The 26,008-nt window shown below is 41.8% G+C and overlaps 1 protein-coding gene across 3 annotated transcripts in view; it reads right to left on the bottom strand.

Annotated features, from left to right (window-relative positions):
- The window catches only part of LOC147906364 (azadirone synthase LFS-like), a 130,366-nt gene that overhangs the window by 16,635 nt on the left and 87,723 nt on the right, over positions 1-26,008 (bottom strand). Inside the window, exons 10-12 of one of the 3 annotated variants that reach the window (XM_087378285.1) lie at positions 18,897-18,976; positions 18,483-18,577; positions 18,240-18,399 (exon numbers count right to left, since the gene is read on the bottom strand). In XM_087378285.1, coding sequence (XP_087234411.1) covers positions 18,502-18,577; positions 18,897-18,976 — 156 coding nt within the window. In that variant the 3' untranslated portion in view covers positions 18,240-18,399; positions 18,483-18,501. Of the gene's footprint in view, positions 1-18,238; positions 18,578-18,896; positions 18,977-26,008 lie in introns of those variants that run through there. The other 2 variants (XM_087378294.1, XM_087378277.1) reach the window with 2 other exon arrangements.

Here is a 26,008-nt window from a genome sequence, read left to right as displayed (position 1 = left end):
ACCAAGTGCCATTGTACCTACTGGCAATGAATTGCTATTCTTTAATGAAATCCAGTTATATAGGAGTGTATTTGTTTCCAAGCTCTGCTAAGAGTTTCAAATTCTAGAACAAAGTGGACAAGAAGGTCCACAACCCCCTGCATCTAAAGTCCCTTCATTTCCTACTTGGTCACGAAACATAAGAGGTATGCCATACCCCACAACCAACCCTTATAGGCCTATGCCTGGGGTGAGCATGCCACTTCTCAAAATACCTCTAGTTCTTGTTCCAACCAACCCCAAGTTACGATTCGAATGCCCAGTGCGTCAAGGTCCTCAAACCCTACAATTCACATACACCATATATAGGAAACCCTCCTATTACGAGAATTGGGATTATCCCATTATTTTTTTAATCTTTATGTATTTAGTTGTGAGCTCTCATTTTGTCACACAGCTGATGTAGTGTGTGCTCGCTATTCGTATGAGGTTGTAGCAGTGTGGGCACCACTTATGCGATGAGTGTGTATCAGTGTGTGCACCACTTACGCGACGAGCGACGATATGTGTAGCAGTGTGTGCACCATCTGTACGCATGGCTGGATATATGGTCATGGCTGTATGATTGTGTAGCAGTGTGTGCACCATTTACATGATGACGGTATGTGTAGCAGTGTGTGCACCATCTGTATGATTTTATGCATGTGTAGTAGTGTGTGCACCATGCAATGGTATGTGTCGCATGTGTGCACCATCCATCTATGATTTGTTGATTTTTCATCACTGAAAAGTTAAAATATTAAATTATATTTTTGATTCATTCCAAGGTTTCTTATGCTTGAAAATTTTGCATTATTGATGGATGTTGTGAATTCAGGGGAAGAGTAACTAATCAAGTGATGGCTATTGGTGGCAAGCATGATTCGCCATATTTTTATGCGCGTAAGGCGCAACCAGTGATGTAGGGAATAAACAAGGCTTGAGATATCTCAATAACAAAAGCCGAATGGAAGAAGGTGAGAGAGGGGGAGAACCAGAAGAGAGAGCCACATAATTTTTAGTGGGTACAGAGCACCCTAATCTTCTATGTCATCCATATATATGTGTGTTTAAGTATTGTACATAACCGGGATTAAGGTACAGTGGCCTTTAGCCCCCACAACCTCCCACTTAAAGGCCAATGTTCCTTTAAGGGAGAACAACTAGTGGACATACTATCCAATGCCCATCAATACATGACAATACTCAAACCACTGACTAGGTAGACTCTTCGTCAGCATATTTGCAAGGTTAGCATCTGTATGAACCTTGACAAGCTCTATGCACTTGTCCTCAAGTACCTTGCTGATGAAATGGTACCTGACCTCATTGTGTTTGGTCTTTGCACGAAAGACCCGATTCTATGCTAGCTGAATAGTGCTCACGGAATTACCATGCAATGTCAGTACACCTGTATAAATCCTCAAATCTCCCACTAGCCGATCAAGCCATATAGCCTCCTTGCAACCCTCTGTGTATTCAACATACTCGGCTCTGTGTGGTAGAAAAAACAACACACTTTTGTACACGAGACATCCCCGACACTGCACCACCTGCAAAGGTGAATACATAATGGATTTCTTGCTATCCACATGTCCTGCATAGTTTGAATCTATGTACCCAAGTACACGCATCTCTCCTCTGCCAAAGAAGATACACGTGGTCATCTTCACAACCGGAGAGAAGATCTTATCAAAGTCCACACCCTTCTCTTGCTTGATCCCTTTAGCAACCAAACGGGCCTTGTACTTAGGCACATCATCATCTATGACCTTCATATTGTAGAACCATTTACATGGCAATGCTTTCTTTCCATGTGGCAAAGAAACCAAGTCCCAAGTCTTATTATTCATGAGTGAATTCATCTTTGATTGCATAGCATACTCCCACTTGCATTGATCTTCGTGCATCATAGCCTCTCTATAGTAAGAAGTCTCCCTGCAATCACTAAGCATCACATAGTCTGCCCTGGGAACAAATCTCTCAGGAAATCTAGACACTCTAGCTGATCTTGTCAAGGGCATTTCAGCTCGTTGTCCCACCTGCATATCAGCCACATTTGGCTCATCATTTTCACCAAAAAATGATCCATCATCAGCCCTGGATTATGTACCTATGGGAGTACTTGAGGGCACCATTTCCTGCACATTTGGTGCATGAACAACTTGCTGTCTATCAACATATGCGGGTGGATTCACATCTTGGAAAGTGTTTCTCCTCATTTCCACATCCCTGATGGGTGTCTTATGCATCTTCTTCTCATTGAAGACCACATCATGACTGCGTATAATCTTCTTTGCTTTTGGATCCCACATATGATATCCCATCTCTCCAATTTCGCCATAAACCTAGAAAAATGCATTTCCTAGAGTTAAGATCTAGCTTCTTCTGAAACTCTTTTGGTACATGTGCATATGCATCACACCCAAAAATGCGCAAATGAGAGTAAGAAGGCTTCTTGCCACTCCATGCCTCTTTAAGAATATCACCATCCAAACTCTTACTGGGTGATGTATTGATCAGGTGCACTGCAGTCTTCATTGCCTCAACCCAAAAACCACTAGAAAGACTTGCATTTGAAAGCATACATAGCAAACTTTCGTGAATGGTAAGGTTCATCTATTCTGCAACTAGATTTTTCTCTGGAGTACGAGGGGATGTGAGCTTCCTCTTGATCCCACGTCTATCACAAAAATGTGCGTATAATCTTCTTTGCTTTTGGATCCCACATATGATATCCCATCTCTCCAGTTTCGCCATAACCTAGAAAAATGCATTTCCTAGAATTAAGATCTAGCTTCTTCTGAAACTCTTTTGGCACATGTGCATATGCATCACACCCAAAAATGCGCAAATGAGAGTAAGAAGGCTTCTTGCCACTCCATGCCTCTTTAAGAATATCACCATCCAAACTCTTACTAGGTGATGTATTGATCAGGTGCACTGCAGTCTTCATTGCCTCAACCCAAAAACCACTAGAAAGACTTGCATTTGAAAGCATACATAGCAAACTTTCGTGAATGGTAAGGTTCATCTATTCTGCAACTAGATTTTTCTCTGGAGTACGAGGGGATGTGAGCTCCCTCTTGATCCCACGTCTATCACAAAAATGTTGAAAGTCATGAGAGAGATACTCTCCACCATTATCAATCCATAGGCATTTAAGTGCTCCATACTTTCCTAGTTGGATCATCAATGAATATCACATAGTAATCAACCCCACCTAATGACCGTGTAGGGATGGGACCACATACATCTGAATCCACCAAATCAAGCCTTTTAAGCTCTTTCTTTCATCTTATTTTATGGGATGATTTAGTCTGCTTCCCATAGAGACAATGCTCGTAAAATTCAAAGTCAGAAAAACTCAAATGCGGTACATAACCCAAATGGCATAAGAGTTTCATTCAATTCCGGCTCATGTGTCCCACTTGGTTGCTCGGTTATTTCAACAACATGATCAAACATCCCAAATACATGTAAGGGATACAATGTCCCACACTTGGCATCTCTTGCCAAAACCATAGACATCTTTTGAATTTTTCATATTTGAAAGCCAAAGAGGTCTAAAAACTAGCATCATCTAGCTGATCCGTTGAAATAAGACTCTTGGTCATCTTAGGCACATGTCTCACATTTTTCAAAACAAATGCAGACCCATTTGCAAAAGAAAACTTTATGTCACTTACTCCTACTATCTCACATGCATAGTTATTTCCAAGATGCACACAACCGTCTTTCCACTGTCATAATTAGAGAACCATTTCCTATGGGGAGTAACATGGAATGAAGCACCAGAATCCAAAATCCAATCCTGAGAATATGCATCATCTGAAGTGGTAAGCAAGTCTGCAGGTAGACTAGATATGAAGAGAATGTCATTGTCACTATTATCGGTGATGACTGCATTGATCTCCTCAATCTTCATTTTTCCTTTGCCCTCCCTTGGACTCTCTTCCTTCTTATTTGCACCCCAATTTGCATTCTTTTTCTTATCCTTTTGCTCTCTTTTCAGCTTGTAGCAATCCTTTTTCATGTAGCCCTTCTTGCCACAATGGTAACACTCGATGGTCCATGCCATGTTTTTCATGTGGCCCTTCTTGCCACAATGGGAACACTCAATGTTCCATGGCCTGGATTTGCTCTACAAGACTTCCCTCTTTCTAGGGACCTCCCCCTAAACTGTGATCTACTCCTTTGCAAATTTAAGGCTGCATCCTTCTTATTGCCATCCATAGACTTCCATCTAATCTCCTCGGCCAACAAGCTACCACCAACATCATCAAACTTTAGTACTACACTAAGTGTAGAGTTATCGAGACAACTGTATGGAAGGTATCCCATGAGGATGGCAATGAACATAAGAGGAAATTTGCCTTAGTCTCTGCATCAAAATTCATATTCTGAGCTTGAAGATGGCTGAAAATAATATTGAATTTATTCAAGTGAGAAGCAATGGATACCCCTTTCTTCATTTGCAACTCAAACAACCCCTTCATGAGATAAACTTTATTAAAGGTAGCTTCCTTCTCATAAGTGGCACATAATTTCTTCCACAAATATTTCGTAGTCTGCTCATTTACTACTGTGAAAATAAATTGACCCTGCAAGATGAAGTCTAAGAGTAGACTTTGCTAATGGATATAACTCATTGCAATCATCCTCAGACATATCTACAAGCTTAGCTTCAATCCCTGCCAAGGGTTTAATCTGCTTCTTTTGAATAAGCACATCCCTCATCTATTCTTTCCACAAAGAAAAATTTATCCCATCAAAATTTTTAATGGTGAAAAACTCCTTTTCAGACATGGAAAAGGATGCCATGATGCAAATAAAGAAAAATCCCAAATGCTAGTGCCTGTAAGAAAGAATCACACCAAATACCAGGTGCACCCAAATATGTTTGCCACCACAATGGAGGGTAATATCAGCAAAAAGACTCAACGATTAAAGCATCGAAATTTATCTAACTCATGTGCATATACTATGCATCCATATGAGTAAATCTGGCCCAAAAGAAAATGCCAACTGCAATGGAAAAATAATGGCAATCCCAATGCCCATTAGTGCCAAAATGCCTCAAGCATAAATTTTGTCCATGAGCATATGCATCAATAAAATCTCATCCAAGAGATCATAGCACAACCTGTGCATCCACTGCAATATGTCAAAGCTGTCCCTTACATAAAATATCATATGTGTGCTAAACGTCCATCAATAAAGCATCCCACAAGACAATCTGGGCCTATCAACGCATTCAACAAGAATCACAATGCATCTAAATGGCCTGTAAAGCATCCACTGCAACCCAATGCAAACCACAAATGAGTGCATAAGGCTCAGACTGCAACCAAAGTGATCTGCATAAGGTATATCCAAAAAGTCACGACCCCACGGCAATGACCGCTAGTGAAAATAGAAATTTGAATGCCTCAAAACATGGACATCAGTGCATAATCAGACTCAGCAAGACAACTTGTAAATATCTCTCTTTTGTTTGAACTCCAAAATCCCAACCGATGAATGGGAAATGGGGAGTCAACCCTTGCAATTGAGCTGTAATCAAAAAATCAAAGGTTTGAACCTTTGAATGGATTTTTTACGAATAAATAGATGATTCTGCATCTCAAAGAGACATAACTTCTCCAAATCTCCACGGAATCGTGCAAGAGATGATAAGTAATGGTTTTTGGGCCTTTGAAACGCAATGGATTAGACGGTTTTGAAAATCGTGGTCCCAATCACTGAGTCCAACACACAGACCAAAAACATTTTTGCAAACAGACCTATTTGTGAATACCACCGAAGTGTAAATGATGAGCAACATAGAAGTTTTAGGACCTCCTAAGTCCACCGAAATTAACAAATCTACGAATGGTTGCTTTAAACTTGAGTTCTAACACACTGGCAGAAAAACATTGAAGTAAAGACAATGAGTCAAAAATCCAACAAAATGATGCCAAATTCAAGAATGAAGGTTTTTTTGAACTCTTGAATTGCAATGGACACCAAAAACAGGCAATGGTTTCCTCTACAGGTCATTCCGGACTCTCAATCTCATTGAAAGGAATAGGGGAATCATCAAAAAATGTATTTTTCCTCCAAAACCACCTGTGGGCTTGCAAAAAATCACTCAGAGAACTTTTCGAAGGCTTTTGCAAGGTCTCTGTATGCTAGGATGCAGGTAAAATCACCCAACTTTACCTTCCTCCCACCACAAAGTTGCACCAGCAGACTTCGGGCTTCAAGCTCACACCTGGGCTTAGCTGGAACACTCTTTGCCTTTCTGAGCATATGTTAATCTGGATGGAGGTTTGCTTTCCCTAGTAGACCGTCTGAGCTGCTGTGGCTCTACTTGGGGTGTTTTTGGCAATTCTTGCTCTTCTTCATCAACCTGTTCTGTAGATGACTGTGAAGTCGATTCTTCCATCTCCTGTGTGTTTGAGGTTTTCCATTCTGATTCCTCATAAAAAATGACATCTCTGGAGATAATGACCTTGCGGGCTTGATGGGATCATACAACTTGTATGCTTTGCTTTCTTCATTGTAGCCAACCATGATGCATTTGCGTGATTTCGCATCCAATTTCCTGCGATGATCATCATGTATGTGGGCATATGCTATGCAACCAAATATGCAGAGATGCCCAATGTGTGGCTTGTGTCCAGTGGAATGCTTCATAAGGAGTCATACCTTGTATCAGTTCAGTAGGAAGCCAATTAAGCAAATAGTTTACAGTGGCTATTGCTTCTGCCCAATACTGATTCAGAAGATGCTTCTCATTAAGCATTGCTCTAGCACTGTCTGCTAAAGTCCCATTCTTCCTTTCAGCTCTTGCATTCTACCGAGGAGTATCTGCACATGTGAATTGTCTTCGCGAATGTCGTGACTTCTACAAAAGTTCATGAATGCTGAAGACATGTATTCACCTCCTCTATTTGATTTCGTGACTTTGATCTTTTTGCCTGTCAGGTTTTCTACCATGGCTTTGAATTCTTGAAATCTAGAAAAGACTTCATATTTTTCTTTCAGAAAGTAGACCCAACAATATCTACTATAGTCGTCGATGAAAGTTAAGTAGTCAAGTGAACCATTGATGATGCGGGTCTGGACATAACCCCATACATTTGTATGAATCAAATCGAGAATACCTCGTGCACGAGAGGTATTTTTGCTAACGTTGGTTCGCTTTTGTTTGCCGAACAGCATGCGTCGCAAACTTTTCCAAGAAATTGCAGCTTCGGAATCCCAATTGCCATATTCTGATTCTTGAGATCTAACAAGTACTTGAAATTAACATGACCATATCTCTTGTGCCATTTTATAGATAGTGGCATCTGTTGCGGTTGAGCTGACATGGCATATGCTTATCTGGTACTGTAGCTAGCATTCTATATAAGTGTCCTTCCTTGTGACACCTTTTGCTACTACCTGACATCTTCTGGATTTGTCTCTAATAGTGCATTCATCTCCGTTGAAGATGACTCGGTAGTTGTGTTTCGTCATTTGACCTACTGACAAGAGATTCTTGTTGAGTTTCGGAACATAGAGTACATCTTTCACCAATCCTTTCGTACCAGTGAAATTGTTCATAGGAATAACACCAGTCCCTTGAACTGGATTTGGTGTATTATCTGTTGTGTAGATGACATTTTTCTGTCATTCTAATGGTTTCATCTCTATGAACCATTCCTGATGATTTGTCATGTGAGATGATGCACCGCTGTCGATATACCAAGGATCCTGTTCTGCTTGATTGACTTGATAGTAGCTGAAATCCTCTTTGGGATTGCAATCAGTGTCTAGGTACATTGTATCAGTTTGTTGCATTTCCTTGTTTGCAAGAAACATATTTCCATGTTCATTTGCAAAATGATTGTGACTAGAATGTCCACCATGATGATTTCCTCTGCCGCAAAAATTCCCTCGCTGGATTGACTGCCTTGGTTGTACTGCTTCTTGTGGCAATCTCTTTCATAGTGTTCAAACTTATGACAGTAGGTGCACTGGATGTTTGACACGTTGGTGGATGCATTCCCTCGTCCTTGGAATCTTCCTTGATTGGACTGATTTCCTCTTTGTTGATGCTGATGTTGTTGAGAATGATGCTGATGCTGATGACTTTGTTGATGACTTTGTTGTTGATGATGTCCACTTTTCGAAAATGATCTACCTCTACCTCTGCCTCTGCCTCTTCTTCTATCTGAAGCTATAAATGCCTGATCATTAGAATGAACTTTTCGTGCTTGAATGGCTTGCGTCCTGAGTTCTTCACTAAGTAGGACTGACTGGAGTTCTTCCAATGTCGATATTTGCCATTGGATGGCAATACTCTGGACTAGATTCTCGTATCCCTCTCCTAGTCCATTCAGGATTACTTGAACCATTTTTGCGGCATTCATAGTCTCTCCTGCTGCTACAAGTTGATTGTTGTAGTCTTTTATCCGAAGTACATAAGCATGACCGGTTTCGTTGTTGCTGTTGCGGAAACTCTGGTTGATTTGGTTTCTCAGTGTGAGAATCTAAGAAGTGCTCTTGGACTCGTAGAGAGCTGCAAACATATCCCATGCTTCTTTCGATGTCTTGACTGTGTTAAGCTGTCCTAGCATGACATCTTGCACATTCTACTTGATCAGATGATATGCGTACTTGTCTTTCTTATCCCATTCTGCCTGAGCTCGGGCAATGGCAAGATCTGCTACAAGTTCGGAAACTGTTTGTGTAGCTGTAGATCCCGCTGTTGGTGCTATGACCATAGGTGAAGTAGAGCTACTCGTGGCTGGCTCGTCCAATGGTCTAGGTGTAGATCTATCGACATACTCCCATTTATCCTGAAGTACAAGAATGATCTCCATTTGGTATTTCCATGTGCCGTAATTGGAGTTGTCTGCCTTAGCAGATGCCTCCAGATTGAGGTTCCTAGTCGTAGACATGTTGCAAGAAATATACTCAAAGTGTCGTAAAAATATCTGCTTGAATCAACTGCAAAAAACTGTGCCAAGTGAAATCTAAACTGTCGGTAAAGATAGAACTGCAATATATAAAATCGGATTTGTGTTACAAGGCTTGTGGCAAATGATGTCGGGAATAGCCAAGAGGCTTTATAAGGCTGAAATAATGTTCACAATGTCGTGAAATAGCTGAATAAGCTTTACAATGATGGCATGTGTGTGTGAAATCAAATCTTGTGCTATCTGCCTACTAAACAATCGGCAATGCCTCTGAACACTCTGAAGTCTACTCATTGAACTGATGAACATCAGGTTTCAGGTAATGTGATGATGTGAAACCATATGTGAGCGTATGGGCTGACTCCAAGTATGTACTAGTCGAGAATTTCGGGCATGGCTTAGATTGGCAACTTGGGGAGATTCAAAGTGTCCCCTCTATGGTGATCTAGTCTACTCTAATCTAGATCTATATCAATCGTCGATCGATGAAAGAACAACAAATAATTCCTTTTCTTTTGTTCTTTTTAAGTGTTGGGTCAGACGCGTCGATGTAGAGGCGAGTGTGTGTGTAGGAAATGGTTTTGTCGACGAAGCTCAAAAGTGAGTTATACTTGTGCCGAAATGTGCGCATGATGTGACGAGTGCGTAGAGCACAAAAAAATGAGTGACTTTCCTTTTTGGAGTGCCCTCAAATTCTTCCTGGATCGAGATACGACTTGATCTAGGTGGAGGGGCAAAAGGAGTGCAATGGTGCTCAATGATGACGTGTCACTGTGGGTCACATGCAGTAATCATGAGGCACTGTGCCTAGCAAGAGGTGTGCCTGTGAAGCAGTGTGCTGAGGTGGCAACTGTGTGCACATGCAAGTGTGCCTAGCAGGGGTCAATGCTTACTAGATAGCTGAGGTGGCACTATTGAGGTGGCATAGATGATGATGTCAGCAGATGACATGGCTGTGCTGATGTGGCGGCTAAGCTCGCAATGATGATGTGTCTGCTAACATGTCACTGATGATGTGGTTGATGAGTTGGTAGGCTGACGTGGTCAGATGACGTGGCTTGCTCACGTGGGCTTGGGTGATGTGGCACATGATTGGACTGCTGACGTGGTAGTCAGCTGAGGTGATGAAGTGGTAGATAAGGTCTGCCACATGGTAGATAGGGTACCACGTGTCACTAGGGTGTGGTGACCCTAGAGGATAGGATTGGTGCCACGTGTCAATAGGAGAGAGAGAGAGGAATCTTCAGGAGATTCGCCAAAATCTTAGCAGATTCCATTCCAAAAGAGTCGTCTGTCCATCGATGGTGCGCTGCAGAAGGCGTCCGTTGGAGAACAGCTTGTCGTTGATAGAAGGCCTTAGGAGACAGCGTCGTTCGCTGAAGGAGTCCGCTGTTGGATGCGTCGCTGGAGACTTAGAGATCTGGTCATTGTAGAGACTGACTACTCTATGCAAGTATCGATTACCCGAGGGCGCAGCCCGTCCTGCTACTGGAGCAGTAGTGATGGTGTGGTTGGGCGTGATGGAGCAACAGTGATGGTCGAGAGATTAGGCATGAGACGGAGGTGATGGCACAGTCGCGGGCATCTCGGCTTAGAGTTTCTTGGTCAGCTAGGCCGCTGGGGAAGCGTGGACAAGGATGGCTGGAGATCCCTGAGCGTAGGAGCCTTTGCTGATGCTCTATGTGTGCTAGAGCGCTGCGCGAGAGAGAGATTGGATGACATGTGAGTCATAGAAGTCGTGTAGCCTGTTGGTGGTGCTGGAGCAGCCCGTGGGCTAGTCGGTTGCTGCTGTCTTGGCGACGCTAGAGCCGTCGTTGCGTTTGGACTGGCATTGGCGTAGAGGCTATGGGAGCCCGTAGTCAGTCGTCGATGAGAGCGGCGCTGTGGCTATGGCCACTCACTGCAGTCAAGGACCTTAGAAGTGGCTGGCCACTACTGTCTTGGGAAGAGCCGCGTAGAAGCTAGCTATGGAGCTACTCGAGGAGATCGTTGGAGCAGAAGGAGATCTCTGCCGTGGAGAAGCAGGCCGTAATGGATGGAGCGCTGGTGGCACTGTAGATTGCTGGCCGGTCATTGGAGACAGTTGCTTGTGAGCCGTGGAGCAGTTGCGGCTCTCATAGATAGAGCCTAGAGCTATGGAGCAGAAGCGCTGGGCTGGGGCCGGCTGGAAGAGCTAGTGATATAGTAGACCCGGGAATGATCGCCTTGGAGATCGCTTGTGCTTGTTTTAGGGTCGTTGTCTTCGTTGAGACGGAGTGTCGTCGCAGCTGCCTTGCGCGTTGTAGCGAAGGTTGTAGGTGCTTGGACCTTAGCAGAATATGGAGAGGTGCCCTCTTAGAACTCTCTCTATTCTCTCTCACAGATAGAATGCTCTCAAAGGAAAAGAAGACTAAGTGTATACCGCTTCTCTCTCACACAAGAAGCTTTTAAATCGGAACTGAATGAAAATGGATGAGATTCACGGAAATCTCAACGGAAATGAATTGTAATGAACATAAGTCTCTCTCTCCCTCACAAGAAACTATCATAAGCACTCAAGCAATGAACGAAAATATGGATGGAAACTTTTCAAATGGACGAAAATTCTATCACTCGTCGGAAGTGAAAGAACTCTCGATCTCTCAATCTCTCAATCACTCAATCTCTCTCACAAGAAGGATGGCGCCTCAGCGAAAGGTAGAACCATGTTCTGATACCATGAGAAAATATAAAGAGGGGAGAGGAGAGGGGAGATGAGGAGAGGGCACAGCTAGAGAGCACACCACAAATGACTAACTATACACTAGATTTAGTTGAAAATGTAGAATATATACAAATCCATTTAGGGTTAGGGTTAGGGCATCTAACCCTTTCCTTTATAGCACTCTATAAGGTTAGTGCTATGCACATATGATCACATGATGGTGCTATGCACACATGATCACATGATGTTGAGCGTGAACTCTCAACACGAGTAGAATGGCTGGGGATTGGCCAAGGACTAGACCAACCAACTCGACAAATATCAGCACAGTTGTAAATCATTGTAATCGATACTATCAAAAGGGTAGGGTCAAAACCTCAAGAATTAAATGAATCTACATGCATCCTTGTTGGTTTGATTGGAATGCAAGCAAATTAACAGACGTGTGGAAGGTCAACTTTTTCAATTTCTAATTAAAGAAGTAGGAAGTTGATTAAGATCACCTTTATGAAGATCTTGACATTCTATAAGCTATTGTAGAGAACAAATCTTAGTTCTATGACCTCACTATGTGCAAGGAAATTGACACTCTAGCTTATAGAGGAGAGCAGCCTTCGAGTGAAGATGAGAGCTAGCATCAACTATTGACCTTATCTTCTTCCCCAACGGCATCAACATGTACTAGGAATACACTCCCTCTATCAATAAAACCCATTTGTCGGATATGAGGGGTCATTTTAAACTACTAGCAAAAACTTTCAATGGTAGGAGGCCCTCATTTGGACCCATTAGATATCTCCCCACTGTGAGTGTTTGGAGACGGTTGGAAGAGATGTATTACTTCTATTTGTCAAGACTTCAAGAGGTTTTGGCACCTTAATGGAAAACTTGATGATCTATACAGAGCGCTCTATGAGATGAACCTTATAGAGCTTATGAACTATGAAGATACAAATCTATGGTTTGCAAATATTTTGACTACTCAAGTCAAATAGGAGAGGCATATGGGTTGAAATCCATGGCATAGACCTAGGGGACCTACACACAACATGGGCACGATTCCTAATAAACCATGACATTTAAAGTGTGATCTACTTTTCTAGCAAGTAGTTGGATCTCTATTTATGCCATCAAATTTCAATAATGCATCAAATTGGAGTGGTTTTGCATCCAGGTTGATAATCAAGGATCCCACATAATAGTGACGTTCAAATGATATTCAGGACTTTAGTGTCTATGACTATTTGAACCCTCTACATATAGGAATGCATGTTTATGCACCATTTTGACCCTCACAAAAAAATAGGAAAGATGAGACAATGAAATGCTCCACAACACAATGGATGGAAAGGTTTAAGCTCCTCTATAGATGTGAACATACAAAATAAATCTCACAATAATACTGAGGAGTGCAAACTCGATATTTTTTAATGTGGGAGTAGTATGTAGAGCATATCAGGGTCACAAAGAGGCATGCAATGAGAGATAGCTATATGTGCTACATGTGGATGCTTGTGAACACCTTTCAAGATATAGGTATTGATGAAGCTCAAGAAGGGAATGAGGGAGGACAATCATGACTAGAATTGACCTTTGAGAAAGGAATGAGGAGCGACTAGCATGTGGTATCTTCCTAGTTCACCCAATGTTGCATTCTAAAGGTTTCCACCTAAGATGAGGCTGGCATAACAAGGTTAGTACAACAATCCAAGTACCATATCCATTGAAGTGGACATTGGAAATCTATTGTATTTGTCAATCTAAAACATAAGAGCAATGATGGAATAGTTGCAAAGTAGTTCATATATTCTTATAATGCTCATGCTAGTTGACTAGATGTTAGCATAATGGAACTCTAGCATGTTTTTCAAAATCCCACAATAGACAAAGCTGTATCAACACAAGTTTTCCTTCATTTTAGTAGGCATTTATATCTCTCTCAAGAATATCGTATTAGTCATATGGTAGAAAATATAGTCAACCTTGTTTTCAACTCAAAAGACAAAGTTGCATCTCTACCATCAACACAAGATTTCCATCATCTCATTTTAGTAGGCATCTTTACTCACTGTCAAGAATATCGTATAGTCATATGGTAGAAAATATAGTCGACCTTATTTTCATCTCACAAGACAAGGCTCCATCTCTTGCATCAACACAAGATTTCCATCATCTCATTTTAGTAGGCATCTTTACTCTCTCAAGAATATCATATTAGTCATATAGTAGAATCTATAGTCAACCTTATTTCCATTCTCCGATTCAATATATTGTGTTGAGAAATAGCTCTGGCAACATGCCCACAAATATTGGTTTTGAACTAAAGGAGGATTTTGTGTTTTGGGTAGTCTATTCCACATTTCTTTGTAGGGACAACCCAGTTAATGTGTCGTGATAAAAAGTATAGCTATTATAGCCATCACGACTATTGAAGCCAAGAAAATGGCATTGTAGTTGCCTCTTTTGTAAAAGAAAAGTCAATAACTAGAGCACCAAAGAAAGAGCAATGCAAAGGCCTTCCTTGCTTGCTCTAATAGTAGGCCTATGGGAAGCTGGGACAAACAAGGACTTGACAAGACTAGGTCTCAAGCAAATGACAACAATAGTGTGACGAGCAATAGCTTAGCTCACCTTCAAATGGCTTGGAAGCAAATATGACCTTAATCAATTGCAACCAACCAACCCAAGAAATACAAGCACACAACCACCAATTGCTTGCACCACTAAGCAACCTGCTATTTGATTATCAAGTAGTTTGCAAACAAATACAACCAAGTCATCCTTGCTGCGGTTGCAAATATTGTTTCACTTTTGTGCATGATGATGTGGCAATTAACGTCAAACATCTAAATTTTGGAGAGATGATTTCTTGAAAGCCACATGGGTAGAGCATATACTACTTTACAATTTGGAGCAATAGGTTCCAAGACAAGTGGTCACCTAAATTGATGTAAGAGGAGATAGAAATTGACTAAAACTTGGACTTAGGTAGCACTATCCTAACTTGAGAAAAATGAAAATATGTTGGCCTAACCAAGAAATCCAAGATGAGCTAGCTAAGATGCATGCACAATAGGATATACATGCAAAACATTTCTTACATCTTCAAAATACATTTGGAGTATTGAAGCACTATCGCAAGTACATTAGGCAACCCAAGGAGGAGCTTAATCATGCACACTGATCGTAATAAATTCTTTAACACATTCAATTGTCAATAGGATGCATTACAAAGGAGCCTCAACAATTGAAGGTATACACAAGGACAAAAAGTCAAAGGCTCTTATAGCTCTTCATGCCATATAGGAAACACTACTAAAGTTGCTAGAAAACAAAGCAAGCTCAAGGATTACCCAATCCCTTAGGTTGTGGAGCAATCCTCGACTCAACTAGATGAGGTTCAAACTTCACTTAAGCATTGTTGTAGCTTGATGGTTTCTTCATCGGGTCTCTAGATATTGTATGATAAATTCAACCACCTTCATGCTATGATGGTCATTGTGAACATGAATGTGGAAATTGAAGCACCAGATGTTGAGACCTTGAGAACTTAGAGCCACACTTCAATAACTGCCAACAAGGCTTTTGGTTTAGGTGTGATCTATGTCAAGAACACACAAGGACACATACAACACACTTCAATAGCTTCTAGAAAGACTTTTGGTTTAGTTGTGATTGATTCAATGAGTCTCTACAACACACTACCTTGGTACTTAATATCGTAGTTGGTCTTAGTAACAAAGAATGCAAGGAGGTCGGCCAACAATGGACATGTGGCAAACCGTGGCTTTGCCAACAACACACCCAATGTTGAGTATGGCCCAAGATTCATCAAGCAGGCCAAAGGGAACAACAATCGTCCAAATAAGGTTGAGAATGGCCTAGTTAGTATATGGAAGAATGAGGATCATGCTCAGGTTTAGATGAACATCGCTACAAGGAACCTAACCTATTATGGTCCATGCGTGCTTGATCATGCTTGAAGGCAATATTTGTGACATCCATTCAGGTACTACATCTCTAGGAGAGCAGAATTACCACACCCTCCAAGCCAATGAATTCTAGCTTGAGTTCCCCCAATAAATGCCTACTAACCAACTAGTGCCACATATATGTGAATATAGCACCATTTATTGTAATTGTTGCATGAACTAAATTGCCTCAATGGCCAATAGGAAGTCTAACTTAATTATATCTAACCTTTTCCATAATTTATCACTTATGCTATCCTGAATTTCTTACTAGTGTTAGTATGTATGACATATACATGGATGCATATAATGCATGCCAAAACAAAGCAAGTGCAACGACATAATCAAAACATTTGTTAATTTTCCCAAGCCAAAGATTCACTACTATCATAGACTACTTTCAAAGTAGACTTGACGCTATGAGAAGCTATGGTAGATTATGATGAATCAATATACAATAGGAGCTTATCATGTAGATCATCGTTAAAACTAGGATGTTTGTAGAAAGGTTGGTGTACCACCAAATTGCAGGAAGCACAACATGATTTGGAAGCTCCCAGTTTACTTGCTTGAGGTCCTCTAAGTCTTTCTTAAGCAAAGAGACCTTGTCTAATCTTTCTCAATTGTGGGAAACTTGAGTTCTTAGTTCTTTCTTTGAACAAGACGAAGATTCAAGTCTCAACACAAAATCGTGATTCTTCCCTTTGGTTATCAACAACTAGAGCTACTCAAGCATTGCATTCTACGGAAGAGTCCCTTATGTTTCTACACAAATACATTGAGTCACATTTATTTACACATTTCAAATCACCTCTCAAGTATGTGATCCGAAAAGCAACACCATATCTACCTCATATACTCCCTACACTCTACTCAGGACACCACAACTCAAGCCCCAAGATGCCACATGAGTGCATACAAATCAAATACGATAGACGATCCCCCAAATGAACAAGAGTTAAGAATTTGTAGTCTTGACTCTTTGGCTCCCTCCACACTAGCTTTTTAGTGTTTTCCATCTTGGATAATCTAGAATGACAGTACTAACTATAATGAATATGTGCAATGAAGCTTAATCCACCCAGTGTTATGGTGGCCCTCTCTTGTGAACATAGGGTTAAAATACATGTAGCACCTCAAAAGTTGACACACTATGAATGCAAAATAATATAGAATGAAAGCATCAACTATAATGAATATGTACAATGAAGCTTGATCCACCTAGTGTTTCTTTGTGGCCTTTTCAATGGAACATTGTACAACCTAGGAAGTTTTTGTAATTCTTTCACAAAAAGGATATTTCTTTTTATTTAAAGGCTCTTCATCACATGATTTAGGTAACCTTGAGTTGAAGGCTATTTAAATGGATCAACTAGGACAAAGCACTCATGAGGCACTCACTTTATATCAACCGTGAGACGCGTAATTTTTTATCGAAGCTCTTCTTTACTCAAATCAAATTTGATCTCTCCTATCATTACATTGTTCAAAATCTTGATTAGTGAGGTTCACACGTCGAAGGAACATACATGTGGGCCTAGAATTACCAAATCAATCATCTTCAACATTAGAATTTTCTTCTTCCCAATTTGAGACAAAAAATTGTGACACTTTCAATAAAAGATTTATGACTACCTAGGTGAGCCTATCAATTATGTAGGGGAGAAGAAATATGCATATACCAAATACAAACCAATCCAACTAAATGATCAAACCATCTTGTCTCCTTGATTTTTAGAATTGAGCTAATGCTAGATTATGAATTTGTTATTGAGCACTTAAATAAAAAAGGCACCATCTAATGTCTAAAGGTGACAAACAAACCAATTGCATATCCTTCCCAGTACATGCATATTGCACATATCACTTTGAGCAAGGAAGGCTTCAAACTAGTTTATTAGGCTTTCTCCATAACTATTGTTAGGCCCATTATCCAAGTATGTGTATGTAAACCAAGATTGGCCTCCATAAATATAACACAGATGTTAACCAATCCTCCAACCTCAATTCCAAATGATAAAAACTAACCTTCACATTAGAGCCTCTTAGGCTTTCCCTGATCCGATGAGAATGTCTTAGCTAAGCATGACTACCATAAGGAACAAATCATAGTTGCAAAGAGAAATTCGCAATATTATCCTCCTGCAATGTTCTTTACACCTCCCCTATTTCATCCCCTTTCCATCAACCTACTCAAAAGGAGTAGCCCACCAATGACGTCGACATGATCAAAGGAGATGCTCAAACAAATAAAGCAAACCACCAGATATCACAGGTACAAGATATTATAAGTTAAAACTTATATATCTAGATATCAATTGTTTAAAAGAGTCACAGGCTTGAGTACTGTTGTGCACCACACCATTCCATCAACTACAACAACTCTTGGCCAAATGTATAATTGACATAGGAAAATACCAAGAAGGAAATAAAACCACAATACAATATGCGTGCAAGATGTGGACAAATTCCTTGTCATATAGTTACCGTAGCTATAAAGCCGCCGTGATTTTAGAACTCATGATGCACACCCAATGACCACTTTCGACACCCATGTAATACATAAAGATATTGCAACAAATAATCTACATAAATTATTGTTTGCACATTGGTGACCATCATCATCACATGCTACGTAGCAAATAAGCAAACAATATAAGGAAAATCTGAAAAGTTATGAAACTAACAATAGTGGATGTTATATAAGAAGTCCATATCGGAGTTTGCACTTTTGTGTTCAAAGAAATGCCCATCGCTTGGATTCTTTAGTATGAACCTAGAGGATGTCTCAAAATGAAAAATAAACAATCATTTTACTAGGAAAACAACTATATGTAAACTCATACAAGAAGGACTAACCTTCAAGGGATTTCCAAGGCTAGGAAGATGGTAAACTTGCATGCGTATCTGCATATCGTTGAAAGAGGTATTCACCAGATAGAATTGGAGGAAACCTACAAGCAACAACGGTTACAAATACAATTAATTGCAACTCAAAAAGGTGGTAGCCTTCAAGCTATAGCAACCATTCTTAACAAAACAAAATCGAATTTCATAGGCTCAAAAAGGAAGCCAAATTGGTGTGCACCTGCAAGGCAACATTGTTTTAGACTTTATTACACACTCTTTTGGCAGTGTTTAGTGAAGTATGCCCAAGTTTTCCCATGTCTTGTAAAGTAACAATTTGGAAATTTTAATCTTCCTCTTTAAAGTTTCACATATCATCTCTCCTCTTTAGTCTCTGTATTTTCATTTGAGGGGAGAAAAACTTACTTTGCCGGATTGTCCTTTGATGTACAAGTTTCCAAGCACTCGACCAAGCATTCATAGTTGGGATCCATGAAAAAAGCAATCTATTTACAAGACCACTTTTGTGAGAATCTTTTTGAAGCAAATTATAATAGATGCAAATAATAGAATGCATAAGACAAAGGTTCAAAGCAATCATGGAAATATTTAAGCTTGCATAATTCAAGTAGATTAGTATACCTCAAAGCAGAAACACACAAAAACTATATGTTTTAAGGGTAGAACAATGACATACAAAATTGAGAACCACATTAGTCGATAACTATAAGAGCATTTCGTAACATTAAGCTTGTGGACACTACTATCTAGGATCTCCATTTAATTATCAACTTGGAGCTCTTTCATCATGAGGTCCAGAAAGAACCTATTTTGCATAAACGGAGGTTGAAAATAAGGGCATCGATTCGGTTTAAAAGCTTTCCTTCAGATCCCAAACTGCAGATAATAGTCAAAAGGCTATCTCAATAGCCATTAAATCAATTTGATATCAATGTTAAATGTGGGGACACTGCTCTTAACCATTGCTATTAAAAAGAAATGTCCAAGAATATGAGATTTTGAGACTAATAAAGACCCCTGCAAAGCCCTCAGCCCTAGGCCTTATTGCTCAAACATCTGAAACATGTTAACATCCGAAATAAAAGCAAGAAAAGTTGACTACATAGACATACGTGAAGTTGCTGCTGTTGAAGGTACCACCTTAGCTCCTTGAAATCCTCTAGATCCATTATCTGCTGACTCAACTTCTTTGATTCTCTAGAATCTTACTAGGAAACCTTCCACAGCAGCCTATTCAGCCGCTTAATGCAGCCTTCACTAAGCTGCTAAACGTGGCTTTCATGCTCACTGCTAATCATTTAACACTACTAACTGCCTCAGTTTATAGACTAACTAAAAGAAACTTCAATACCCCCCCCTGCCCCCCACCTCAAGGTGGGACTATTACAAAATGGAAATGCTCACAACCCTTGCACGTAAGTGCAAAAATCCATAAGATGCAGCCTTCACTAAGCTGCTAAACGTAGCTTTCATGCTCACCGCTAATCATATAACACTACTAACTGCCTCAGTTTATAGACTAACTAAAAGAAACTTCAATACCCCCCCCTGCCCCCTACCTCGAGGTGGTACTATTACAAAATGGAAATGCTCACAACCCTTGCACGTAAGTGCAAAAAACCATCAGTTAGTCGCTCAACATGTGGGATCCAAGCCTTTGCATTATGAATAAAACTGTCAGCTAACTCTCAAGAATCAGTCAACTACTTGCGTTACCAAGACAGTTACCTAGAAAGATATTAATCATTAATTTTGAGTCAACCATCTCCCAACATCTTGCTTAAATTCAAGGATTTTCACCAAGCAAAACAAGCACGCACTTACCATTCACACATTCTAGGACATTCAATCCTGTGTGTTAAGTGGCTTCTCCCTCACACCTCTTCACCTCCATAGCTAAGGTTAACTATGTATTGAGTTCATTGTGTTGATAACCTTTACTTGCTATATTCATCTTGTAGCCACCGATTGGTGTTAATTACATACAATTTCATTTTGCGTATGCTTGGCAATTTAGCTTGTCAATTTGTGGAGGAAACTACAGTCTAGCAGACCTCCCTATTCTCTTACATGGTATCAAAGCTATTGAGCTACACTTTTTTTTCCCCAAAAGAAAAGAGCTTCTATTGATGCTAGAGAAAAAACCATACAAATCAGCAATCCTGCTGGGTGCTGACCACAGGAAAAGAGAAAACAACTGGCTGTCAATGAAAGCAGCCTGTTTCCAGAGAACCCAGCTCAGTGTCTAGAGAATCTTTGGAACAGGGACTAACAACAAGGGTGGAGTTCTATACAACCAGCGAATACCTCTCGGGTAAAAATGTAAAAGATACCTACAGGCAAGCCTTGCAAAAACATGCCCACCTTTTGGCAGTCGCTCTAGAACCTAAAGTCCCACGCTCCTAGATGGCATGTAGGGTGTAGACAATATCCTGCCAAATAGCGACGAGGGTAGCTGCCGAGGGAATCTATGGCCCCCCATCACAAAACTGCAATGGGCAACCCAGATGTTCCAGGTAGTGATGGTGGATACCGTCTCCCCAAACACTATCCTCCTAGAAGGGCAAAGGGCGGAAGCGAGAAGGAGGTGTCACATCATGTGCCTCTATCCTAACTACTTGTTGGTGCAGAATCCTGTAGGCTTGCAAAGCTGAATCGATGGAGAAGGCATGAGCCCCCTTTGTCAACCATGCAGCCATCCCCTAGCATCTACCATCTACCAGCATCTGCTCTAGCCAAGAGCCAATGAGCAAGCCTCTGTGCACCACCATCCAGAAGAAATATGATATCTTCTGGGGCTGTGGCTGGTCTAGACATGCCAAAAAATAGGAAATAACCTCCAAGAGAACCTCCTACTCAAGCCAGTGGCACTCTCTCGAGGGAGACCGATGTGAGTTGTGTAGGAGGGAACCTCCTCCACTCTATCTGAATTCCCTACCCGAACGGGCCAAAACCGCTCCCCCAAATAGCCCACTGTAGCTCCCTAAGGAGACATCCCTCCCACAAACATAGGTGCCATCTTGCTTCCTTCTACCCCTACTCAAACGGTCAATGGTCCAGTCCTTGCACAAATGGCCTATAATCCTGACCCTCTACCACTCAAGTTGCTCAAGAACATCGCAGCCTCAAGGTCCCTCGCAATCTCGGGCTGGAGGATACCCCCATGCCACACTCTGTAAAGCCTTTGCCGGTAAAGACCAAGGGATTGCTACAGAAATGGATCCTAAGGGACACCTCGATCCTAGAGAACTGTCCGTACCAATGATGAGGGCCCGAAGCATGCCGCAATCCCTCCCATCATGCCTCGATGGATAGCCACGTTGATCTCTGTCATTCGGATTCCTATCCTCCTCAAATGAGAGAGTGCCTGCTCCCATGACTGCCTCCGCTAATGAGAAGGTAGTTTCAAGTCCCAAAAGTCCTAGCTAGGCTCCTCCCACTAAGCCCAGCTAATGTTCGTCCGTTGTCCGAGCATGAGTCCCTTCTAATCCCAAACCTTCGGGTGCGCATGAGTCGATGTCTCTCAAAATCTTTCGAGCATGCAAGATTGGCCTATAAGAGTCTGCCCCACAAACGTTGCCAAACCGAGGCTATGCATCAAGGGGGAGCCCTCCCCTTTAAGGGAAGCCTCCAGAAAAAATCCACCTACGAGACCACTGCCACTGTCCTCCTGTGTGGGGGTTGTTCTTGAGCATAAACAGAACAAGGAGTCACAAAATCTAGCACGTAACTTCTCTTTAAAAAAATCACAAAAGTCTAAAAATAGAAAGGAGAACAACAAGACACTAATACATCTCTCTCTCTCTCTCTCTCTCTCTCTCTCTCTCTCTCTCTCTCTCACACACACACACACACACATGTTCCACCCACTCATGCTAGGGGCTGACCACCCTCACATCTCCTTCCCATCTATCCCTACCCCACTCCATCCCACACATGCCACCTATTCCACGTATTACCAATATGACTTCGATAATCCCTTGGACCACATATAAGATAGCTACCTTACTACTTAGAGGAGATAAGACTGCCAACCCACCATCGATGCCAAAGCCGGAGATAGACTGCCAGCCCACCATCGATGCCAAGGCCAGCTCCTCACTCACTCTACCCACATGGCAGCTCAGCACTCATTTCCCTTCATGGTCAGGTCCATGGGGAATCCGAAGGAGGTCTCTATTCCTCAGAATGGCTGGTACGATGATGACTGCAAAGTATTTAGGCAACCCTGCCACTTTGAGACCAAGCAAGGGCACACACATATGAACAAATAGGACGAGTATTAATGCTTAGTGCAATGCAAGAAACGACAAGTTTCTCGCCAAGCACAAGCCACATCCAAGACCTAACCCTTTGGAATGTCTACATTATATGACGTCCCCACCAGCCCCAGCCAGACGTCTCTAACATTCCTCGCCCTACTAGTTCACTCTTTTCACTACATCTCAACTAGAAGATGCAATCGAGAAGCTGTGAAATGGCAAACCCAAAGATCACTAGCCTTCAAGGAGAACTCGTAGCTTATGATTGGGAAACACTTGCACCGATCTTGGCCAAGCTATTCAATGAAGCTTTTTGTAAGGGCTTCCCCAAGAGCTTGAGCCCTCACCGCATTTTCCCAATACACTAAGCAGGAGACCCAATGGACATTGGTAACTATCAAACCATCATGGTAGGCTATCTAATGGCCAAGGCCCTTGGAGATGCACATCGGTCAACAACAGATACAATGGACAGGTGTACGTGTGGAGGGCCAAGTAGGGTTCACACGAGATCACTCCACCTTGGACCACACCTTCACCCTCAAATCCATTATTGAGGAGGCCAGGCATTGAAAGCCGAGGGGTTTCACAAGGCATTCGACTAAGTCCCATGGGCCAGTCTCATTTCACGACATTACACATTGGGGGCTGCAACTGATGTTTTCTACAAAGTAAGGGAGTCTATACTCCATAGGGCATGTCTGAGGAGGCAAGTAGCACCATTGGTGTGAAATGTTGTAAGTGGAGCTTGATCCTTTTTTCAGAGGTTGTTTTTCACCTTATGAAGGGGGGCGTGTAGGTGGGACAAAGCACCCCCTACTACTGTCGCCAAGCGGTTCCAAGGGGGGCCGGCAAAAATTCTAAATACATGAAAATTGGGGCATGAGTTGTGTGGTCAAATTTTGTAAAAAAGGTGAGTGGTTCACATAGCACGAGAGCATTGGATATATTGCTTGTATCTTGTATCTTCTTGCTGGCTGGATAAATAAATGCAAGACTGGTTGTTTCTTCATGGACGTAGTCCACATTGGGTGAACCATGTATAGTCATGTCTCTCTTTCTCTTCCATTCCGTGCGCTTTCTGTATTGCATATTTTACGCATTTCGTTTCTCACATTGTTGCTCTGTTATCGCATTGCTCCTAACATGAAGCAAGGGTGTCCATTGTCCCCCACTCTCCTCTTTCTTTACATTGACAATTTGTCTTAATCTCCAAGTGTCACCATTTGGTACTTCTCTCAAGAAATAAAGTATAATCTTTGTTAGAAATTGACTTCGGTCAAAGAATGTTGACTTTGGTTAGCTAAGAATAAGTTTTATTGTTTTACTTTTGCTTTACATTGGCAAAAGAGAACTGTGGGGACGCCTACAAGGAACTAGGATTAGTCCAAGAACTAGGAATGCATGCATTTCACTAACCTCTAATCGGTTAAAGGGGTGGAATTTGTTTGTGCAATGTGTAGGACCCAAGAGAGTGCAAAAAGGACCCAAGATTGGGAAGAAAAGCACAAAAAGCAGGTCCTACAAGGCTCTAAAGCAAGGATAAGGGGGCACCTCTTTAAAAAGAAGACCCACAAGACTAAAAAGGCGCCTAAAACCTCCAATTTAAGAAGAAAAGCCTAAAAGCTTGGTTTTTATATAAAAGTAGCTTTCAGAAAGCAGGCCCTAGCTTTTTGCTAGGCCAAGTCTATAAAAGAAAGGCCCCAGGCTTCCCAAATGTATTCAGAATTGTACTCAGCTTCATGCTCTTTCCAGAGCCAGTTGTACAAAGCATTTTCTATTGCAATTAAGACCTTCGGGGGGGTCCAGCCCTTATTTCTAGGCTCGAGTGCTGTGTTTTGTTCTCTCTCTCCACCTCTCTTCGCACAGCACCTTCCACCCCACTCAGTGCTTACTCCACCTACCACGATATACGCTTTGATCGGGATCACTCACCTTCTTACTCTGGCCATCTATACATACTTCTCGCTTATATTGACTTCATACCCCTTTTAGAGGATCGTGCTGCCCTTGTCACCCGCTCACTACACGAGGCTGCCATTCACGCTTTTCCCCACACCACCCGCTCCGCCCACCCACCACTCCCTGGAACCGTACCCTGTAATAGTTGGTACGATGATGAGTGTAAGGCCTTACGCCCTCAACTCAGATTCGAAACCAAAAACAGTCTTCCAGGCACATCAGATACGCTACGTGAATACCGTAGACTGGTACGCAGGAAGAAACTAGACTTCGTTCGTCGGAACGAGGAGGAACTACTGAACATTTTGTTTAGTAACAACTCTAAGGACTTCTGGGGGAGATTTCTAGCACGGTCCCCTCCGCCACTCACTGACACCTAGATATGGTTTGATTATGCACGCGCACTTTATGACATCCCAAATCAGCCAGTCCCTAACCTCTCACACATGCCTCGTCCCACATCCTGCACCCTCTTCACTAGAGATGATTGGACATGTCATGTCCAAGATTTATGCATCAGTACTTGACTCCAAGGTTAGCAGACTTGCAGAGTGTCGATGACAGAAACTCTATTCCCTTGTTGACACAGATCACGGGCGATGGCATCTGTATTTTCCTCCCAGCCTACTCTCGTAGATCGCATGTATTCTCATTTATTCGTCCTTTTCTTTTTTCTCATGCATATCCACGAGACCCTCATTTCCCTAGATGGTTCCCCTTGCCAAATGTCATCATTTTAGCCTTTCCACTTGGTGCACCATTTACCCCTCTCTTGGGGCACATTTAAAACCACTTGCCCCTTGGCATTATTGCACATTTAGGTGCACCTAGGCCTTAGCACTCAGAACCACCTAGTCAATGGCATTTCACCCTCACCTAGGACCTTGGCAGTTACTTCTCTTGACCGTTTCCTTTACGCACATTAACTATTACAAAAGTTGATCATCTAAGAGAAAATGCCCACCGATCTTTCCGAGGTCATGCTATCTCGGCTAGAGCATAACATTCCTTTCCTCTTCAAGCATCAGCGTCCTCGATGATGAAATCCGGGAACACTCTCCGTAACTGGTATACGGATTCCCAGGTAGCTTCTGATAGAGGCTGACCATGCCATGCAACCAACACCGTGGGTATCTTCCGATTTCGTATTTGCATTGTTTCTCGGTCCAGGATTCTTGTTGGCTTGCGCCTTGCAATATCCTCTATCTCCTGAAACAAAACCACACCTTCGATTAGTGAGTCACCTGTATGCAAAAATTTCTTTAAGCGCGAAACATGAAAAACCGGGTGCAC

Source organism: Dipteris shenzhenensis, chromosome 1, assembly GCF_047967505.1.
Source record: "Dipteris shenzhenensis isolate YYH24624 ecotype China chromosome 1, Dip_SZ_1.0, whole genome shotgun sequence".
Lineage (NCBI taxonomy): Eukaryota > Viridiplantae > Streptophyta > Polypodiopsida > Gleicheniales > Dipteridaceae > Dipteris > Dipteris shenzhenensis.
The sequence above is the reverse complement of the archived record's forward strand: the minus strand, read 5'-3'. Positions and strand labels throughout refer to the sequence as shown.